At 41.0% G+C, this 16,478-nt stretch overlaps 1 protein-coding gene across 6 annotated transcripts in view; it reads right to left on the bottom strand.

Annotated features, from left to right (window-relative positions):
• The window catches only part of ZFYVE26 (zinc finger FYVE-type containing 26), an 88,313-nt gene that overhangs the window by 22,967 nt on the left and 48,868 nt on the right, over positions 1-16,478 (bottom strand). For 5 of the 6 annotated variants that reach the window (XM_061611061.1, XM_061611065.1, XM_061611066.1 and 2 more), the window contains 12 exons: positions 15,500-15,604; positions 15,024-15,146; positions 12,280-12,456; positions 11,945-12,191; positions 11,252-11,350; positions 9,229-9,386; positions 8,654-8,823; positions 8,199-8,230; positions 6,089-6,225; positions 4,910-5,130; positions 3,947-4,094; positions 1,737-1,946 (listed from right to left, as the gene is read on the bottom strand). In XM_061611061.1, the coding sequence (XP_061467045.1) occupies positions 1,737-1,946; positions 3,947-4,094; positions 4,910-5,130; positions 6,089-6,225; positions 8,199-8,230; positions 8,654-8,823; positions 9,229-9,386; positions 11,252-11,350; positions 11,945-12,191; positions 12,280-12,456; positions 15,024-15,146; positions 15,500-15,604 (1,827 nt within the window). The remainder of the gene's footprint in view (positions 1-1,736; positions 1,947-3,946; positions 4,095-4,909; positions 5,131-6,088; positions 6,226-8,198; positions 8,231-8,653; positions 8,824-9,228; positions 9,387-11,251; positions 11,351-11,944; positions 12,192-12,279; positions 12,457-15,023; positions 15,147-15,499; positions 15,605-16,478) is intronic. The other variant, XM_061611064.1, reaches the window with a different exon arrangement.

Raw genomic sequence — 16,478 nt, 5'->3', positions numbered from 1 at the left:
TAGTATCATATCTTGGATCTACACCACAGCAATGCATAACACCCTATGGTCATTATTATCAACAGCAGTTCACAAGCAGTGGATTACAACCAGCATACTAACATCAATTACAATTTTTATCCCGCTCTTCCTCAGAGCAGTGTACATGGTTTTCTGTCCCTCTCTATTTTATTTTTACACCAATCCTGTGAAAAATAGGTCAGTGAATGGCTCCCAGTCGCCAAGTGAGCTCTGTGTCCAAGTGAGCTCTGTGTCCAAGTGGAATCTTGAACTGGGTCTCCCTAATCCTAGTACAAATTGCTGCATAAAGCTGGCTCTCAACATCAAGGGCTATTGGAAGGAGCTCTATACATTAGGGATGGGGAATCTGTGGCCCTCCATATGCTGTTGGATGGAAACTCTCATCAAACCAAGCCAGCATGGCCAATGGTCAGGAATTATGGACATTGTAGTCCATCAACACCTGGACGGCCAAAAGTTAGCCACTCCTGCTTTACACGTTAGGGGAGAATTGCCCAAGCAAGGATTGCAGCAAGTTCTCCAACATGAAATTTCTCATTTTTATAGCTCATATCTGGAAGACCAGTTGTTTTCCATGTCACCTTTTAGTAAGGATGACAACTGGCCAGAAGCTAATCTAAAATGTAAAACACCCAGATTATTATATGTTTGGTATTTTGTCACATGTCAGAAAACAGCCATAGTTATTCTGGTTGCATGTTCTTCTTTGCTACTGCTATAGTATGTGCAGCTGAAGGTATAAAGGGAAGAATTCCTTTAGATACTAAGGGCTGACCAATGGACCCCAAACTAAGACAAGATGTTCTTTATGCAGATATTGTTGGCACAGATTTAATTATGTCTTCAATATTTTCAGCATCTGTCTTTTGATCTGAAAACTACCACATTGCACTTTTGGCTGATGTCTACACACTGTCTAAACAGAATTTTCAGCTTCCATTAAAAATAAAGTATGCCTCTGATGCTTTTAGTTGTGGATAAAAGGAAAAGCACATGGCAACAATCTACATATATCTATTAAGTGATATTCAATATAACAATTCAATAAAAAGCTGCTATTTAAAATAGGAGTTCAATAAAACAGGTCAGTTAGGGTATCATAAAACAGGAAGGTCATCAGAGCATGCCAAAAAACTGTGAGGGAGGTGGCTTGGCAAATATCCATAAGGCAGCCTTCACCAACCTGGGGCCCTCCAGTTGCTTTGGACTAGAACTTCCATCAGGCCCAGCCAGCACGGATGTACTCCAAAACATCACAGTAGAGCCACAATTGAGAAGGATCCTTATCTACCTCCAATCTATTGGATATCAGTTAACGTGGGGAGCAGGGCCTTAGATGTCAAATCTCAAGGTTTGAGGGAGATTCATGTGGACATAGGCAGTCACAGAGCTAACCTGGTCTCAGATTAAATACAAATAGCCTAGCATGTTTAATATTCTAGCTGTTCTTCAGTAATTTCCTGTCCCTTTTGGCCTCTTCAGCACAAAAATCTGGCCACAGGCTCATCATGGCCATAGTCTCTGCTTCTCTAGATTGATGAACAGGTGTAGAAACACAATAATGTTGAGCTTATTATATGGAAGGTAAATACTGCTTTTCCATATTATTGCTGCCACTGGACACTGGTTTCTTAAATGGCTACTGCACAGTTGACAGTAGTTTAAAAACCAACTCAGGAGATCAGCTGTGAGGAAGGGGAAGATCAGATTCTTACCACTGAGATGATGGGTTTCACTGTGGCCTCCAGATACTGTATCACATCTTGTACCAGTCTGGAGCCTGGATTTAGTTGGTTCAAGTCAAGAGGTGGCTTTAGGCACCGGCTGAATTTCTCCCTGGCAGCAGTGAGGTTGCCAGCTTTAAGGCAGGCCATGCCCCACGCATGCCATGCTCCACCTGGATCCAGACCAGTCTTTGTTGAAACCTTTTAAAAAAAGGTTATTGAACACAGTCACCAAAAAAAGATAAACTTTCCTTTAAGTCTCATGAAATAAGGCCATCTTTTGTTTACTGAAGGAAAAAAGTGTACATTCATGCAACTGTAAATGCATTTTTAAAATATTCTCCATTACCAAATATACCAGAAGTTTACACTGTAAAATAAAGAAACAGGAAAAACTATTTCCTTCTATATAAACAGGAGTATACCTTTGGGCAGATTCTGTCTGTTTGATAAAGGTTAGGAAAAAAAGACAAAGGGGCTGCCGGGGGGGGGGGAGAGAGAACGTTTTTAAAAACTCCAGTTCACAATACAAGATTATTTTCCCCCTCATAAAGGAAAAAAATAAAAATAAACATTCCATTTCACTTCAATTCCACTCGAAAAGAAACATCTTGTATGGCAAAATAGTGAATGATTTGTTTAGCAGCATTCAGGCAGTTCTGGTATTTATAAAGGGAACGGTTTTAGATTAGAATGAAGGAGAACATCCTGAAAGCCCCAGGAACAATCCTTTCCCTAGCCCTGTCTGGAAATGACAAGACTCTTGCTTGACCTAAAGTGCTGCTGCCAGTCAGTGTAGTAGATAATGAGCTAGATGGACCAATGGTCTGACTCAGAATAAGGCTGTTTCCTATGTTCCCAACAAGCAGTGGAATCAAATTATCCCAATTGTGAGAGGACTGTCACTCTATAATTATTGTGGATGTCACAGAATACTAAGAGACCACTGAGGGGGGAGTAGAAACGCGCACACACCCTCTCTCAATCCCATAGTCCAATGTTTCCAGTCGGTCCATCAACCAACTACAAAGACAGATGATTGCTTAATTGCATTTAAATAAACGTGCACATTAGCACAACTTCAAGCAGCTATACTGGATCAGACCAAAGGCCTACCTAGCCTAACATCCCATTTCCCACAGTGGCCAACCAGATACCTATGTCCATAAGCAGGACATGAAGGCAACAGCTTTCTCCTATAGTTGTTCCCCAGCAAGTAGTATTCAGAGATATGGTGCCTCTGAACTTGGAGGTAGTATACAGCCATCATGACTAATAGCCACTGACAGCCTTATCCTAATTTGTCTAATCTCCTTTTAATGCCATCCAAGGTAGTGGCCATCACTATATCTTGCAGGCGTAAATTCCACAGTGTAACTATGCGCGGTTGGAGGACTTCCTTTCTGTCTGACCTGAATCTTGAAACATTCAGCTTCATTTGATGACCTTAGGTTCTATTATTATGAGTGAAAGACAAACGTTTCTTCCCACAATGCATAATTTTATAGACCTCTATCATGCCCCCCACTTGCTTTTTTTCTAAACTAAAAAAGCATTGTCAATTCTCTCCACCTGAGATTTGCTCTAGCCTCCAATCACTTTTGGTGCTCTTTTCTACACATTTCCCAGCTCTACAATATTCTTTTTGAAGTGCAGCAATCAAAGTTGGCCAGAGTATTCCAAGTATGGTCACACCATAATGGCATTATGATATTGGGAGTTTTATTTCGGTGTTTTTCAGATACTGAGAAGGTGCTTTTTCAGATATTAAGAATTTAAGAAATAAGAATAATAATTTAATCTTTGAAACAAAGAGCATGTTTAATATGTTTCTTATTTCCTATTGCAGTTACAATAGAACCAAGTAGTCTAAAAAAATAAGCATGTCTTTAAATCACAGACCCCCAATAAAATTGGCCTCTACCAATAAATCAAGCAATATTCAGTTGATTAATCTACCAATTATATAGAGTGGGGGGGAAAGAGCATTGGTTGTTTACATTAAAAAATATATATCTAGCAAAGGTCAGAAAAGCCCAAAGGCTGATGGGTGACCTTGTAGGGAAAGAGATTTAAATTGCAGTTCAAACACCACAATATTTGTGTAATATGGGAGACAATTTCTGTGCAAGAGAACAAACTAATGTTTCAAATGAGCCCTCTGGCTATACTCCATAGCTGCTTCTCTCTCTATGCATTACCTCTACAGCTAGCTGATAGTATTCTGCTTCCAAAAGTCGATTCCTTAGCCTTGTAACTGCTGCAGGTTGCAGTATCTGATCCAGAGATGGTACATGACGATACGTGGCAGCAACTAAAATATTTAACACGTCTACTTTGCTGATATAGCTGTTGGAGGAGTTAAAATAAGAGACAAAAGTTAGATGTACTACACACATTAGATTCATACAGTTTTGAAAATTTCAGCACATTCCTTATAGAAATGTTTCAGTCTACAATATATGTCACTCTCTTCCAATGCAAGATACACAAGAACAGACTTTACCATGTGGCTTAGGGCCAATCAAATCAGCTGTCCGTAAGAAGGCATTTGGAGTATGAGACTGGGTCATAAGTGTAATTAACTTGTACCCCAGTTCTACACATTCATCCCTACATTAACTTCTACTTTAAAAAATCATCTATAGCTGGTTTTGTTGAACAATTGCATTCAAAAAGTTATGGTTTATTCTCAGGAAAAAATACATTTTGGAATTTTGAACAGTTTGTTACTAATTCATTTATTATATATATTTCTAGACTACCCTTCATTCCAACGATCTTGGTAAAGACCACACAGTAAATCAGCAGAGATAAAAATGAAATAATCAGTAATCTAAGTCAGAGATAGGGACAGCCCTCCAGATGTTGGACTCCCATCTCCTGTCATCCCCAGCCAACAAAGAAATGGGCTGATACATGGTAGAACAAGGCGATTCATCAATGCGCCCTCCTAAACATGTTTTCATCCTAGTATAGCATCCCAATGCACCCAGTATTTGGCAGTAACAAATGAGTGTGATGCAATTACTAGCATCACAGAACCAAGAAGCAAGGGGCTGCACACTCTCCTTATCCAAGATACTGTTGCATCTACCTCAGCATGGCCCTTGCATGTCTTTGAGTATTACAAATAGTATTTCAGGAGACTACCAACTATTTACCTGTCACACAGAGCTAAGTCCTGGCTCCTTCCAGCTTTTACAAACATCATTTTGGCACTGAAAAGCAGTTGTTTCATGATATCTGTGAGGAGACCAGCATCCACTTCAGGGTTTGTCAGCCCTCTGGAAAGCTTGCAGCAGTGTTCTATCAACTGGTGACCACAGGCTATGCCATCTGAGTGCAGATTGAAGATGGCAATGCACAAGGAAGCATTGGGAGCCTGAGCATTGGGAGAGGGAAAAGAAAGGCAAATGTGGTCGTGACTCCATCTGCAGGCTACAGCTAAAATTAGATGAGAACTTCAAGACAGATGCAGAACAATATTCTTTACTACAAAAAACCTGAAGAGACACAACTGAGGAGTGCATTTCCCCCTCACATGCTGACAAGGACACACGTAATTACAAAACAGAGTTACAGGCAATTGTATGGTGGAAGTACAGGAGCTCATCATAACAGCCCCAATAACCAAGAGTTCAAGAAGGTCAGGCTAAGCAGTGCTGATCCAGTATAGCTTCTTAGAACTTACTTCTGACTACACAGGGTCAACTTGTGAAGCATACTGATCTATAACAACAACAAAAACCGACAGCCAACTAAAATGCAGCCTTTAGCTTTAAATCAGAAAAGCAAACCATCTTGCAAAGAAGTGCTACCATGTAAACTGCTATCGTTAAGCAGGAACCAAACTGAAGAAAGAGAAACAAGAGCCTAGGCCATTTGATTATTTTGTTCATTCTCCGATTTCCTCTGTGCTAATACGTCAAAAACAAACTTGAAAGCCTTATTATCACCTCATTCAATTACCAGAGCAAAGAGTATACATCAGTTACCCTGGTGCTCCAGTTGATGTCATCATCACTCCTACTCTGAAAACAGAGTCCTGGAGCTGCACTTCCTTGGGTTCCCTTGCTAGTACACCACTGTTTACAGACAATTTAACAGAGCTATAGCTAGCACATTAGGTTACTAAGAGATTCTTAGCTGTTTCCTAAAAGTTCAGAAATGTCACTTGGATCTCTTCCCCACCCCCATCATCCCTGGGGTTCATTTTCTTAGATCCCTTTTCTGTCTTCTCTTTCCTTACCTCCTTTCTATACTTTTTTGCCCTGCTCCCTCCTTTTTTTGTTTGCCCTACCATGCCATAAAGAATTCCATTTCTCACTTTAAAAGCTTACCTGTTCATAATAAAATTCACTGCGCACAATTTCATTCTCCTCTTCTCTCAAAGAAAGAAGCCATTCGAGATCTGTCATTTTTGGTATTTGCACCACTGCAGAATAATCTGAGCATTCATTATCAGAGGACACAGCTGCTATTGTCAGGACACAAGAGTTCAAGACAAAAAGTCATATGTCACAAACAACTCAGCAAAGTCTCTGGACTCAGAAAGTTAGAAGGGGTCTTTGAGGTCATCTAGTCCAGCCCCCTGCTCAATTCAGGTTCTGCAAAGCAGTGTGCAACCACAGCAGGGAAGGGGAACTCTGTTTCTAGGGGCAACCAGCCATTAGCTATATAGCAAAAAAAGGCTTTGATGATGTAAAAAGCCAGCAAATTGCAGTCCCTTTCTTTGCAAGAAGATCTGCTGTAAGAAGATCAAAGCATAGGGGGAAATGGCTCTGTGGGCTTGTGTTTCTTGCAAATATGCAACTGCATACATGCAATTTTCAGGATGCAATTACAATCTGAAGTTTGAGGCTTTAAATAGCTGCAAGGCAGGGCTTACACTTCTGCTGGGATTATCAAGATGTTTCTGTCTTTTGCACAGTAAGGACAGATAGATACTGGACAGCTTTTCTATCAAATGTTGTAATTATAAAAGTCTAAGAAATCTTCTGTTTCCACGGGGAGAGGGGTGTCCCTCTCTGATCCTTCCCACTGCTGGAATGATGTCTCCAACAGCTTTCCACCACGATAATGTGGCGCTCAGTCAAAAATAGGTTCCCCACTCCTGAACTGCAGCTGCCCTGACTGAGAGCCATTCAGCCTCTGCTTAAGTACCTCCAGTGAAGGAAAATCCACCACCTCCCAAGGCAGTCTGTCTATGGAAGAAAATCTGAGAAAGGAACAAAACAGTTCTAGCACCACAGGCTTCCCCAAAATGCTACTTACTTGAAAATCATTCCATTTGTTGGATATATGGTATCTCATTGCAAGTACTTATCTACTTTTTAAAAATCGCTATTTACCTTTGGATCCCATGTTACCATGGAGTGTATGATAAGAAGGCCAAATTCATAAGTTTTTTTTTATTGGCTCCTCATCTATTAATTTAAGTGATCTTACCACATGTACTGGCCATTGTGGCTTATCTGAGGCACTTTTATTATCATGGTACTTGATTGGGTCATTTTATTATTCACCTTGAAAATTTTGTAAAAAGACAGGATATAAATCAACAGTGTTGCTGAACTACAACTCCCATAAACCCCAGCACACTTGACTAATAGCCAGGGATGATCGGAGTTGTAGTCTAGCAACATCTGGAGGGCGAAAGGTTCCCCACACCTGATATAAATCCTAAAAGAAACAAAGACAGGAAACTTTATTTTCCCCCCCAAACATGAATATTCTTCATAACCTAGCTCAGTACAGAAGATTATAATCTGTACGGCAGGGATGGGAACCTGTTTCTTTTCCAGCTCGAGAGCCGCATTCCCTTTTGGGTAACCTTCCTGAGGCCATGTGCCAGAGACAAAAGTGGACAACACAATGAACATTAATTCAACATTTGTACAGCAGGATAGTTTCTACACCCACTCACACTATCCCCTCTAGCCTCCATCCAAACAAGCAAGAGGTATTATGAGAGTCCAAAGATAGCTCTAACCAGGCAAAAACCCAGTCAGTACTGTGGCCTGTGGAGAGGGCGCCATGGCATCCTGAGGGCCAGATAGAGAGCTAGAGGGGCGTATTTAGCCCCCAGGCCTCAGGTTCCACACTCCTGCGCTGCTGGATCAGTTGGCTATTTAAAAATGTAACAAGGATTTCCAGCCTAAGGAGTCTTCTGCCCACACATGAAAAAGATGTGATGGTTTCCAAAGCTTGCCATATTTTCCAGCAAGTAGTTTGGCCCAATTAGAATAAATCTGTTCCCCTGGTTTTTTTTAAAAAAGTGTAGCTGTGTTAGCCTTGGAGCAACACAGGAGAGAGCTCATGCCGCAATGCATTTGGAGGTGCCCCAGGACTCGCCAATGTTACCCACAAGAACATACTAAGAGAATAAGATGGACATCTATGAACTCGGTCCTCTAGTAGTACAAGCCAACAAAATGTTGTTCTCCTCACCTTCTTCTTGATCCTGACCCTCCTGTTTTGAACTACAAAGAGAGGAAAACAAAGATGCATTGTACTTTTTCTAACACGATTTGAAAAGTTACATTCAATACAGCAAGCCTCAGGAACAGGCAAAACTAATTACACAGACAAAAGCTAAAGATTGTGTTCAATATGAAATATCTAATTAGAGCACAAACAACGATAGATATATCTTACACGTGAAAACATCTTCACCATCTTTCACCTAATATATATAATATTACTAGCAGATTCTCACTATGCATAGCCATTTACATTATGAACTGAGAAACTGTATGAACTGTTGATCCTCCAGCTACTTGGCTCTCTCCTATTGGTTAGGTTTCAAGGGGGAAACCTACAAAATACACTAAACACGATTCATAAGCTGACATCCCAAACTACCATTCGAGATACATAAAAATGGGGAAAGATCGTTTACACACATGGCTGTATCATGGGGCAATTCTGCTGAACACTCCTTGTTGTAATAATTGTAGCACTGGTCACACACACGAGCTGGGTTCTCCCGACAGGCTTCTACCACCATTTTCTTGGTAGAACAGGAACTGCACACCAGCCTTCCGCAACGTCTGCAGTGATGCCGCCTATTAAACTGAGACACAAAGGAGGATCTTTAAGGGAGCAACAGCATCTCAACAGTTACCATTTAATTTTCTGCTTATTTTTTAGTGGGGTGGGGTTGTTTTGGATCCTTTCATATGTGTAATTTGTGTATTTTTGCTTGTCTTTATATCCTTGTTTTTTCACTCATTTTTAATGTTTATTTTTGCAAATAGCTTTGAGTTTCACTTTTCTGGAAAAGACAACCAATAAATTATTATTATGACTGACAAGAGTGCTCTAGCTGCCCCACAGGAAACTGGAGAAAACACCCATTCAAGAGCTCCAGTTATATGCCAACAGCTTTTAGCTGTTCTGCCATAAGCTGATCTGAGTGTATGAAAACCCATCTATTGTTGTTCATCACATACTGAACTTTGGACAGGTGCTCCCTTACCATCGTAAAGCGTTCGGTTTTGCAAACCATACATGTGACTTCAGTTTCATCAGGAATCCATTGCTGTTTTGGTGGGGGCTTCTCTGGTGGCACAAACTCCTGAGGGGAGAGAGTTTGTTGTAGGCTTTTCTCTCTCAGGCTGGAAGACTGTGTTGGATCTTAATGATAAAGAAGAAACAGAACAGAGCATTGAATTACTGCTACCCTATATGGACAAGAGAATGCAGAGGATTTCTTGCATCAGTGGGCCATCTCCACCACTGCTGTTCTGCTAGCACAGCCGACATCTGCTTGTGTAATGGAGCTTTCCTCTCCTCTCACCCATACAGCCCCTGGTGCATCCTCGAAAACGGCTCCAGAGCATTGGAGGACTTTTAGGAACAGACTTGGAGGGTACGCAGGGAGTGGAGAGGAAGGCGAAGTCCTGCTGCGTAAGTGGAACTGTGCACTACAGTGTTGGATACAACCCAATGTGCTGCAACAATTTCCAACAGCTGTATAGGTAGTAACAGAGATAGAAGGGGAAACATTTATAAGATGAATTCTGAAGGAATGCGGTTTAGCCAAGGCAGACATCAGAAAGATCTTCATTATTCTAATGATGCCCACTGCCTTTTGCAATTAAATCATCTTATTACCATTTGGAAGGCAGATTAGGACTCTTAAATCTTCAAAGTTCTGCTACTTGTGAACAGGAGGTTAAAGATGAGTCAATGTCTATTGCATTGCACATACTATGGAGCACATGAAACATGTAGTCAGTTCTAGCACTAGATAGAACTGATCTCAGAGAACAAAGGTCAATGTTTTTATCCCTAAATGCAGGCCCCAATACCCCTCCTAGGAGAACCTGCTTGAGGTACATATGTTGGCATGGGAAAGACAGTGCACTACCACCCTGTGTAATAACCATCCACCTCTATCCCCATTGTGGTGAAACATCCATAGCTCAGAGGCAGAGCAGCTGCTTTGCATGCAGAAGGTCCCTGGTTCAATTCCTGGCATCTTCAGGTAGGTTTGGAAAGACTTCACTGCCTGAAACCCTGGAGAGCTGCTGCCAGTCAGCGTAGACCAATGTTCTTCAACCTTGGGTCCTCAGATGTTGTTGGACTACAACTCCCATCATCCACTGCTAGCTTAGCCAATGGTCAGAGCTGATGGGAGTTGTAGTCCAGCAACATTTGGGGACCCAGGGTTGAAGAACAGTGGTGTAGACAATACTAAGCTGGATGGACTAATGGTCAGAGTATAAGATAGCGTCCTTCTGGGATGTCTGGGTGCTTAGAAATCCCAGGCCAGTAGGGCACTTATTTGTAAAAGTAAGGCCTTAGAAAGAACTGGAGATGGGTAGAGAATGACCTCTGTTCTTGTAACTCTTCCAAACCAACAACAGAATAAGCATTGCACAGTAGTGATGAGGTCATCACCAGCAGCACTCTTAACTAGAAAAGGGCTTCATGAAGGCGGAGGAAGTATGCTCCACTGGGCCTAGGTGGGCTATGGCCTAAGTCACCAATATCTGCAGCATTACCGAATGCTCACATTGTGGGCCAACAGAACATGCTCTTGTGAACTTCTTTTTCAGGCAAATCTTAAGAACAAAAGTTTTGTTTTCTAATAAAAATGTTTATGGCTACCTCTAGATAGCAAACAACATACCATAAATACTCTCCTGGTTTCTATATGACACAAACTCTTCCATAGAAAATAATAGTGGAAAAGTTAAAATAAAAGGCTAGTTCTCACAGCTCAGTTTCTGGCATTTTAGGGAATGCCTGCACACTAATAAAATTTGGATTTCCATCGGTTGTTCAATTCATCTTTTATATTTATATTCACTATAGTCAAGGGAGGCCCCAAATCAAACAACATTATCTTTGTAATTTCTTTTTAAGCCAGAAGTACTCTAAAATAAAAAAGAACATCTATAATGCTTTTTAAATACAGCAAGAGCAACAAATAGGACCAAAACAGGTTAGAGGAAAAAATGCAGGTATCTGGCCATTAGACCTTTTTCTCTCACCAGGAAAACTAACTGGAAATTGTTCTGCTGATTCTGATTTGGACAAGGTGTCAGACTCAGATCCCCGATACAAACTCTCTTGAATCTGAATCACAGAATCTAAGACAAAGAAGACAGCAGGTAAGATAATGGTCAACCTTTTTTACCTGCAAAGAAGATTAGAATAATCTACTCCCAGAAGGGCATAAAAACCATTCATCCCAAATTGGATTAGCACATGTGATTCAAGCGACTACAACTTTTGTGCAAACAATTAACTAACCCACCAGCATGCACACTAGATGTAAGGGTCAGAGTTGGCATCTAAGTGGGGGGGGGAGGGAAAGAGTGATATTTAAAAATGTAGGGATACTACCCTTTTAATTTTTTTTTCTAAATACAAAAAGTTGAATTTAACAGAAGGAACTTGGGAGAAACAATGGTTTTGTTTACTGCATCTTTCCCTTTGAAACACAGACCCACTATGACTAGTAGTAAGACAGTAGTACTGTGATGTGTGGCAATGCTAGAACATTAGAAGTGAAATGGAGTTGCACAAGGGCTCTTAAATCAAGTCAGTAGTCAAAACCAGTTTTGGCAATAGTGGCAGCCACTTGCATTCCTAATCTGTTTTACAAGCTGAGAATCTGTAACATTTGGTTAAAGAGCAGTGGAAACATCTTCATTGACTGGAGATTTCCAGAATTTAGTCACCTGATCTCTTCTCTTTTAACGAGAAAGGGAAGTCAAGGGCTTTCCCGGCATACTTGGAGAGCAAAGCATCAATGTCTTCTACAGTGAAGCCTATCTCTTGCCCAACCAAGAGCTGGTGTAGTGTCTGTATAGCCACAGCTGCCCAATCCACTTTCATGTTCATCAAGAGCTGTTCCAACATGAGCAGTGGCTTACAGGACAGATGCGAGTAGTTAGCACGGTAAGGCTCAGGAAGAGTCAGTAAGACCTTGGATATAGAAGACAAATTATTACCATTATTTGAGAGAAGAACCCAAAACTCAACCAACCCAGTTGAGAATTTTGCATCTGCTTACCTTTGATCCCATATAAAGAGCCTGAATTTCATTATGGCGCATAATTGTTAAGTGCCTGTAGAAGTGCGTTGTGAGATAATCTGCAAGGAAATGAGAAGCTGCCAGGCTGGGATGTTTATCAAGACACTGTTCACTTATGACAAGCTGAATGTCTGGATCTTCTATCCTTTGCAAGAGCTACAACAAGATTAAATAAGCACACACGACAATTCAGATCATAAAATGATTTACAGTGCCAGCTCAAGACTTTTGCTACCTAAAATTATGATCTTGTTTATCACAGTTCTATGCTGTTGTGGAAGGAAAAACTCTTCAGACAAATTGAGGTGCTTCAAGGAACAGAGTTTATTGCTACAACACACAAACCAATAGCGTCATTGGGACAGTAGGCAAAAATCAAGACCCACTCTCCCGAATCACAGCACAGCTTTTTATAATCATTTTTACATCATATATCTAGACTCATCTATATCCAGCCCATTTCCCTTCTAGCTTTGTCCATATCCAGCCCCCTTCCCTTTCAGCATGTAGCAACATGTATTTTAGCCTAGCCCCTTTAGATGCATCTGGGCCTTGCCTCTTTATTTCATCATGTTTACATGGAAAATAACACAAGTTACTTAGACAATCCAATATCCTCGCATACTTCTCATTTCTTTCTGCTACATTGCAATATCTGCAACTGCTGATCAAGCTAAACCACAAACTCTCAGCAGCTGTTACTTTCGTTTCTAGTCAAACATAGTTCCTTAATATATTTTTCACTTTAAAACCTTTATAATCAATCTCTTTTAAGCTAGCAATATTATTCTTATTATAAAGCAATAAATTATGCCAAAGCTCTAAATCAGAAATTTCCTTCCTCGCTGTGCTTCATCAAATTAGAGATTTTAAGTCAGTACATAATAAATATCAGTTATAATACAGGAAATCATATAAGACAGCAAATAAAATTACAAAACACACCGAGACATAGGTAAGTTTTAAAATTCTGGGTAATATAAAAAGTTTGACCTGGTGTTTAAAATCTTAAAGCAGGTGCTAGGTACACCTCAGGAACAACATTTGAAAGCCAGGACCCTATTACTAAAAAATCTGTCCCCTCTGTATTTACACGACTCACTTCCCTGCACCTGGAGCATGGCCTTAGCAGAAGATCTTAAGATGTAGGTAGGTTGATTTGGGGAGAGGTGCCCTTTCAGATATTTGGGTCCCAAGCTGTTTAGGCTTTAAAGAAAAGTACCAGAGTCTTGAACTGCACTTGGAAGCAAATAGGCAGCCAATGCAATTCTTTAACATTGGAGTTATATGAAAAAACCTGGCTGTACTAGTTAAAATTCTAGCAACTGAATTCTGCACTGGTTGGACCTTCCAAAATGTTCAAGGGCAGCCTCTCATATAACACATTATAGTAATCCAGGAGGATACCAGAATATGGATCACCATGGTCAGGCTATCCCTGTCCAGTAATGGCTGCACTTGATGGATGAGCCAAGGCTTGTAAAAAGCATTCCATGTCACCAAGGACATCTAGGCCTCCAGTGAGAAAGCTGGATCTAGGAGCACCTTCAAGCTGCAAACCTAAACCTTCAGGCAAATGTACCTCTGTCCAAAACAGACTGGACACTAATGCCCCAGACACAAGACACATGCTTACACCAATACTTTAATTCTTGCTTCACCACTCGGAACCAGTGTCACACTGCATCTATTCCCCCACCATCACCACTGTAGTGCCACATGAAACAGGTCCCTACTATGGCACAGAAGGGTCACTCTTGCATCTTTAAATAGTGTGTTAGTCAAATCCAACCAAAGAAAATATTATATGTTCTTTGTACATATTCAAATAGCTTTACTTAAAAATAGTGCTGCATGTTACAAAGTCTGCAAAATTTACTATTATTATTAAGTTCATAGCATTACTGTATATTGTTGTGAGGATGAAATCAGGAGGGGGAGAACAATGTTTGGCCTGGGGCCCTCTAGTCAATGATCAGGGAAGATGGGCGTTGTAATTCAGCACCATGTGGAAAACCCCAGGTTCCCTACTCCTCCTCCAAAGTATTGTAAAAAAATATTTTTTAAAAAATCAACAAAATGGTTTACATATTTAAACGTATGGCTGCTATTACTCTCAACTGAGATCACCATTCTCTCCCCCTCCCCCAACAATAGTGTCAAAATGAGCAAGGGAAAGCCAAGAAGAATATTCTTGCCAATGACTGCTCTTGTGATCTATTACTATGCTCTTGTGCGCTTTGCACAGAAGTGTCACAGACTGTACCTACTGAATGTCTCTCTCTGCAAGTAGTCTGTAAGGTGCCACAATACTTTTTTGTATCACCAATTAATAAGCATCACAGCAGCACTCTGCTTGGATCTAAATAACTGGATACATTGGGATCCAGTAAGTTATTACAGCTGCTCCTTTTAAGATGAAAGATCTAAGGCCCGTTGAGAAGGACTACGAGAAAGACGACTTCCTGTTTGTTCACTATAAGCCTCTGTAAGTACCAAGTGTAATGCATGGAAGGGAAATGCATTTGTATCCTCAGGAGCCATAAGTGTGATAGGCACCTGCTTTTCATTTGCTCAAACACACACACCTATCCACAGAAGTCACCATGGAGACACCCAGTGAATAAAGAAACTAATTTTTCCCTCTAATGTGCAAAGTGTCCCATAAACTACAAATATATGCATGTTTTTACAAATCAGAAACAGAAAAACAAAGTGGTTACCTGCAAAGCCTTTTCCATATCTCCCATTTCCAGCAAATGAAGGAGGTGTTCTCGGTGAAGATTGATCAAATAATCTCTTGGAACAGGATACAGTTTTCCCCATTCTTCACATAATTCATGATCCTAGGATAAAGACAAACAACTCTTCTTGTATTGTCATCACTCCGTTTACTGTAATCTGAGAAAAGCTTAAGAGAGAAGAGCTCTTTGCAAGACTTATCAACTTATTCTGCAGAAAGAAGAAAAGTTACTTCTCTGCTGGGCAAGGAAAGAACAGGTCTAAAAGACACAGTCCCTTTCTACATTATGGCCAGCAAAGAAAGCCCCAACTGTGGGTTCCCCAGAAGCAGCTGGTTAGTCACCAGGAGAAAACAGGATGCTGGACTAGATAGATTTTTGGGCTGGGGAAAAAAATCTGGGAAAACTTAGGTATTCTACAGGAGCAAGCTTCTGAGAGAGAGAAAATGATGTCCTACCTTTGCTGCCACAATCACCCTTACAACGGTCTGGGGCTCATCAGTACAAGCTCTTTTCAGGTCCTGCCAGTCTTGCCACAGTGTGGCATCTTGCAGACTTAGAATCTGACCAAATAAAACAAATTGAATAGCCTCTTTAGCATGCCCTTTCTTTCCTTCCTTCTTTCTTTCTTTCTTCTTTGAAGGACCAAGGCAGATAACTGAACCAGGAATTATCTAAATTAGAAGCGGGCTGCTTCCAAAAGAACAGGAAAAGCTATCACCCACCTTTATATAATGCTATCAATGTACTATAGCACTTTAGGGTAAGCAAAAAAGAACAGTTCCTAGCCAAATAAGTTTGTAAATTAAAATATGACTGCAAAGGAGAGAAGAAAGGGAGAAGTGTAAGGAGGATAAGGAATCACCCTAGATCACCTGCTACCCGTAGAAACGTTGTACCTCCGACCAACTTTGCATTGTCTTGCTAAGCAGAAAACTAGATCATGTGAAAGTGCTTTGGAGGAATCAGTCCTATGACTCTCGCCTATCACGGAAGAAAGAGTCCATGGGATACCATCCACCCAGTGATATAACACCTCATCTACAGGAAACTCAGAGGAGTCCTAATGAAGCCTCATATGAATAAATTTCCCAGAGTTCAAGACCTCATCTTCCCTCCCCAAAGCTTATCTGGGGAAATTCGGAGGTCGGAATTTTAGAAAACCATTCTTCAAGAGGTTGCTCACAGGGGCAGCTCAATCAAATTCAGACAATCATCTCAGACAGCGGGCTCATGGGGGATAGCAAACTGGTGTCCTACTGGGCCTCCTGGGTGCTGCCAGGCTGGATCGGCAGGCCCTCGAAGAAGCTTCATGTAGTGCCACCTATGGCTTCTGTGGAGCACTCCTTGCTACCTTGCTCTGAGAAAAGGCCAAGCGGTCCTTCTTCAGAGGCTTGCATTCTGGGTGAGGTGGCCAGAAAAGCGCCTGTGCTGTCA

The sequence above is a fragment of the Rhineura floridana genome, chromosome 2 (genome assembly GCF_030035675.1).
Source record: "Rhineura floridana isolate rRhiFlo1 chromosome 2, rRhiFlo1.hap2, whole genome shotgun sequence".
Lineage (NCBI taxonomy): Eukaryota > Metazoa > Chordata > Lepidosauria > Squamata > Rhineuridae > Rhineura > Rhineura floridana.
The sequence above is the reverse complement of the archived record's forward strand: the minus strand, read 5'-3'. Positions and strand labels throughout refer to the sequence as shown.